At 39.4% G+C, this 5,696-nt stretch overlaps 1 protein-coding gene across 1 annotated transcript; it reads left to right on the top strand.

Moving 5' to 3' along the window:
• Positions 1-223: 223 nt before the first annotated feature.
• Positions 224-3,601, top strand: LOC122663306 (putative disease resistance protein At3g14460). Its single transcript, XM_043858990.1, has one exon. The coding sequence runs from the start codon at positions 224-226 to the stop codon at positions 3,599-3,601; it is 3,378 nt and encodes a 1,125-aa protein (XP_043714925.1).
• The last annotated feature ends 2,095 nt before the right edge of the window (positions 3,602-5,696 follow it).

Raw genomic sequence — 5,696 nt, 5'->3', positions numbered from 1 at the left:
CTGCAATAACGTGAGGTTCCAATATCCCATACGGAGATTGGAGAGCGACTTTCTAATGACAGGCCCTGTGTTTGGTTTTCAAAAATACAAATTGCTTTTCATTCCTGGTTTTCATTTTCATTTTCCTCACTTCCCTCTTCTCTTTCTGAATATATTTGCTTCTGTTACTGAACTCTCTTTGCTTTACATCTTTTTGTCCATCTGAAAGAAGAAGATGTCAGCTATGGGACAACTCTTCGGAGGGTCTATACTCTCGGCCTTCCTTCAGGTGGCCTTCGACAGGTTTGCCTCTCCTGAGATTATGGAATTCTTACTTCGATGGGAAATCGACTTGGATGAAGTGGAGTCACTGAAACGGACGTCAGCCATGATTCAGGCCTTATCTGATGAAGCTGAAGTGAAGCAATTCACCAACGATACTGTGAAACTCTGGCTCGACCACCTCAAACAACTCCTCTATGATGCGGACGACATATTGGATGAGTATGCCACTGAACTTTTACGCCTGAAATTGGAATCTGCTCACCAAACCCAACAGGTACGCAACCCTGTTCCTCTCACTCCATCAAGTAAAAGTAGTATGTCCTTTTGGTTGAAATCCAGCATAGAATCTGCAGTTAACGGCATCAACGAAACTTTAGAGGGAATAAAAGGCATTGGGCCTAAGGTTTATAACATCGCCGAAGAGCTGCGGGGAATTAAAAGGTTTGGATCAAAAGTAAGGGATATGGACCAGAGGTTAAAAAGTGTAGCACTAGAAGGTGTTGCTCTAGGCTTGAACTCGAGCATTGGATCTGGATCCATAAGGCCCCGGGTATTCAGGCAAAGGCCACCGACGAGTTCTTTGGTGAATAGATCTAATTGTTTTGGCAGAGAGGAAGATATGAAGGAGATTTTTGGATGGTTGCTATCGGACAATACTCCAAGTCCAAGTAACAATGTTAATAATTTCTCGGTCCTGCCCATTGTTGGCATGGGTGGAGTTGGAAAGACGACCCTTGCTCAACTTGTTTATAACGATGAAAGAGTTGAGAAGCATTTTGGTATGAAAGCTTGGGTCTGTGTATCAGAGGATTTTGATGTGGTGAGGTTAACCAAAGAAATTCTTGAGTCAGGTACTGGATCATCCCCTCCTTTTAATTCACTGGACCTGCTACAGCTGAAACTTAAAGAAGCATTGAGCAAGAAAAGATTCTTATTAGTTCTGGATGACATGTGGAACGAGATTTATGACAGATGGGATGCCTTGAGGACCCCTTTTGCATTTGGTCAACCAGGCAGCAAGATATTAGTTACGACACGGAACAAAGGTGTTTCATCAATCACGCGCACTGTTCCGAATGATCTATATCTAAAAGGTCTGCCAAATGAAGCTTGTTTTGCACTAGTTAGAAGGCATGCTTTCATAGATGAATATTCATCTGATGCAAATCAAAAGTTGGAATTATTTAGAGAAGAAATTGTGAAGAAATGTAAGGGTTTACCTTTGGCTATAAAGACACTTGCTGGCCTCTTGCGAGATAAAAGGGAGAACTGTGAGTGGAAAGATATTTTAGAGAATGAAATATGGGATTTAAGAGAGAGCGAGATCCTTCCATCACTCATGTTGAGTTACCATAATCTTCCACCACATCTGAAGAGATGCTTCGCATATTGTGCTTTGTTTCCCAAAGACTACGAATTTGTCAAGATTGAATTAGTCATCTTGTGGATGGCAGAAGGTATTATTCAACGAAAAGGACAAAAACGCCTTGAAGATAGAGGGGGTGGGTATTTTGATGAACTATTTATGAAGTCCTTCTTTGAATTATCTAATTATTGTCGTCCATTGGTGGCAGGCCCGATGCTTATTAAAGTATCAAAAGAATTTAACGATAGATCATTTTTTGAGTCATCCGGTGTCACAGGATCAAGATTTGTGATGCATGATCTGATCCATGATTTAGCAAAATTTGTTTCGGGTGGAATATATTGTAGGAGAGAGTATGATAAGCCATCCCAAGTTCTTACAACAACCCGTCACTTGTCCTATGTTATGGACAATTATAATGTTGAGGCAACAGAATCTGAGGCTATGAAAAGCTTACGGACCCTTCTAACTCTAAATGATATTGCAGGTAGTCCTAGGTACTTTCTGCCCACCATGAAATTCCAATTCCAGTTCCAATTCCTACGTGTGCTACGTTTCAGAAATTGTTGCAATTGTGAGTTACCTAATTCAGTTGGCAAGTTGATACATTTAAGGTATCTTGACCTTTCATTTTCTGATATTGTGTGGTTACCCGACTCAATTGGAAGTCTTTACAATCTACAGACATTGGTCCTAGCTGGCTGTGAGAGGGTTAGACAGTTGCCTAAAGATATGGGTAACCTTGTAAATCTTCGATATCTTGTTCTCCCCACACATTGGGGTTTTGATAAAATTCCGTTAGGTGTGGGTAACTTGACTAGTCTTCAATTGTTGACCTCAATCGATGCGGATCCAAAAACAAAGTTGTCCCAACTCTATGGGACTCTGGACAATTCAAATTCTGAAGATGTAGGCAATAATGGGACAGAAGGCATGGTGGCCAAGCCACACCTTCTTGGCCTACGGCTGCACAACCTCACATCTCTCCGAGTTCTTCGAATATCAAACTGTAAGAATCTGGAGTCACTACCCAAGGAGCTACTAACTCTCCGAAGAATAGTAATTGGAAGTTGCCCTGATCTTGTATCCTTCCAGGAAACAAGGTTACCCACTATGCTTCAAGAATTGAAGATCTTCGATTGCGAGAATCTGGAGTCCCTACCCAAGGAGCTACACACTCTAACGTCTCTCCAAGAATTTGTAATCAATAGTTGCCCTGCTCTTATGTCCTTTCAGGAAACAAGGTTACCTACTGCACTTCAAGAATTGAAGATCTTCGATTGCGAGAATCTGGAGTCACTACCAAAGGAGCTACACACTCTAACATCTCTCCAAGAATTTGTAATTGAAAGTTGCCCTGGTCTTGTGTCCTTCCAGGATACAAGGTTACCCACTGTGCTTGAAGAATTGGAGATCATCAATTGCAAGAATCTTGAGTCCCTACCCATGGGACTACTGCACAGCCTCACATCCCTCCAAAGATTAAAAATAAAGGACTGCCCTACTCTTGGGTGCTTTCCAGACATGGGCTTATCCACCATACTTCGGGAGGTATTGATTATAAATTGTTGGAAGCTGAATTCCTTGCCCAAGGGGCTGCACAAACTCACAAATCTTGAACAGTTGGAGATTGTGGAATGCCTTTTTCTAATGGATTGCAAAAATCTTGAACCCCTACATACCTTGGGCGTTCATAATCTCACCTCTCTCTCATATCTCACCATTGGAGGATGTCCTTCTCTTGAGTCCATTCCAAATGGATTGCTTCCCCCCAACCTTAGGGATTTTTGCATCAAGGACTGCCCAATTCTTGAATTCCGACATGATGGACTCTCTGACCTAACCTCTCTTAACCGTTTGGAGATCCAGAATTGTCCATTGTTAACACAACAGTGCCAAAAGAAGGAAGGAGAAGAGTGGTCCAAGATTGCCCAAATCCCTAAGGTAATAATAGATGGCGAATGGCAATGAAGTCTAACCATCATGTTTGGAACCCAGATTGCCTACCCACCTTTGGGCCTGCCCTCTCATAATAAACCCATGGATGGAGTACTGCAGATGGATAGTGTCTATCATGACAAAAAAAGCAATAAAAGCAGAGATGCATTGTTGCCAATATTAACTAAGGTATTTCTTCTACAATCAGAAATGTTTGATTTCTCTACTTTATTTTATGCTACATGTGAATTTAATTTAATTTATCATTGTAGGAGGATGATGAAACATGAAGAACATGAGTGCTTGTTGATGCAACAGACATGCAAGACAGGCTATTATAATGGGAATTTCTCTCAGATGGAATGTTTCTCTTTGAAATTCTCAAGAATCGACACAAAGTAACATGGCAATTGCATGAAACTTCTCAGCTAATTAGCGCCACCTAACCTTGCGTATTACTTGTTGCCATCCCTAAAGCATTTATTATGCAGAGCATACACTTCCATAAGTGGGTAAGTTTAACCTTTCCATCTCTCTCTTTCTCTCTAAGTTTAACCTTTCCATCTCTCTCTCTCTCTCACACACACACATTTACTTTTCAGCTCTTTGCAGAATTATTGGAAATTCAGAATTGCAGGATTAGTTAATTCTCTTCTCACTTGCGCCCTCCACTATAAGTAAGTACACAACTGTGTCTTATATCCATCAACTTTCGCCTTGCTTTACTGTATTATGCATGTGAGGCTGAGGTTTAATGCTCAATATATTTTTGCCTTTTAACCTTCCTAAAAATACCTTGCTAGTGTAACCCTCCTTGATCTTGTGGGCTACTACCTAAATTCCTTCTTTATAATCCTAATTCATGGTCCCTTTCCAGTAAATCTGATTAGGCATATTGGGCAACTCTGTGTGGGTTACAATCCTCTTCTTAATTAAGATTTTCTATTATTAAGCATAAGTTAAATAACCTTTGCTTCATTTTAGATTTTAAGTGGAATGTTGATTGTGGCATTATAGTCAGCTATCTATGTGAAATTGTGACTTCTTGTTTTGAAAAATTGAAAAACATTTTTAATAATACCTTATTTTGAAAAACTATTTTGCAATTTTTTTTTTTTACCTTTTTTTTTAAATAGAAAAAATAGGTTCTATGCAGTTTCTTTGTTTTCATATTAAAACCTGAAGTTACACAATTTTGCACATGGGGAAATAGAAGGAAATAATGTCACTTCACTGTAAACTATGAAACTATCCCACCTCTCTCTCTCTTGGAGAGATGCTTAAACACATTCACTCTACCTAGTTTGACTTCTAGACATTGACAGTTTGGGGTCTTTATGAGTTTTAGTGATTGTAAGTTGGTATAAGCTAGGTGCTACTCAAGCTGGGCAGAAGCTTCATATAAGCCATGGATTGTATTTGATGAATCTAGATCCAGCACTCCCAAGACCAAAGTAAACCTTGCAAATACGTCCTTTCTCTCAGAAATTATTGACAATCCTATGAGATATATCTGTGTCATTTTTTTTGCTTCTCCTTTGATATTGTCAACCAGCTTTGGCATCTAGTCTATTTGTTTATTATGGTACAAACACCATATGCAGAACTTGTATGGCATAGAAATTTATAATGGATGACTGTCTTTGAAGTTTGAAGCATCTATTTTGCATTATTATGAGTTGGGGAGAGCTTTGGCGAGCACTTTAGCAAGAAGGGACACAAGAAGATGAGAGAAAGGAAGTTAAACCAATGGAATTTTGCAAGATACTTATTACATTTCAATAAGGTCATATTCCGCTTGAATATTGGACATTCAATTTCATCAGGGGGAAGAACCAACCTCGCTCTTTTTTTTGTATATATTGCACATGATAGAGTTGGTGCATGGCTTATGCTTTACAAATTCTTTTCCTCATCTCCCAAGTAGACCTTGCATCAACCTCTGATCAACACTATGGTCATCCTAAACTTCCTTTCAAAGTTTCAAAATGTAGTTCCATTGGTCTTTTGTAGCTTCCCAACAAGTCAGTCCGAACCTTCTTAAATAAAAACTATTACTTGATCACTGTTGGCTAAATATTGGTTATTTGTTTTTTTTTTTTTGGCATATGCATGTTCAAGATTATAT

Source organism: Telopea speciosissima, chromosome 5 (genome assembly GCF_018873765.1).
Source record: "Telopea speciosissima isolate NSW1024214 ecotype Mountain lineage chromosome 5, Tspe_v1, whole genome shotgun sequence".
In the NCBI taxonomy this organism is placed as follows: domain Eukaryota; kingdom Viridiplantae; phylum Streptophyta; class Magnoliopsida; order Proteales; family Proteaceae; genus Telopea; species Telopea speciosissima.
Note: the sequence above shows the minus strand (reverse complement) of the source record. Positions and strands in the feature narration are given on the sequence as shown.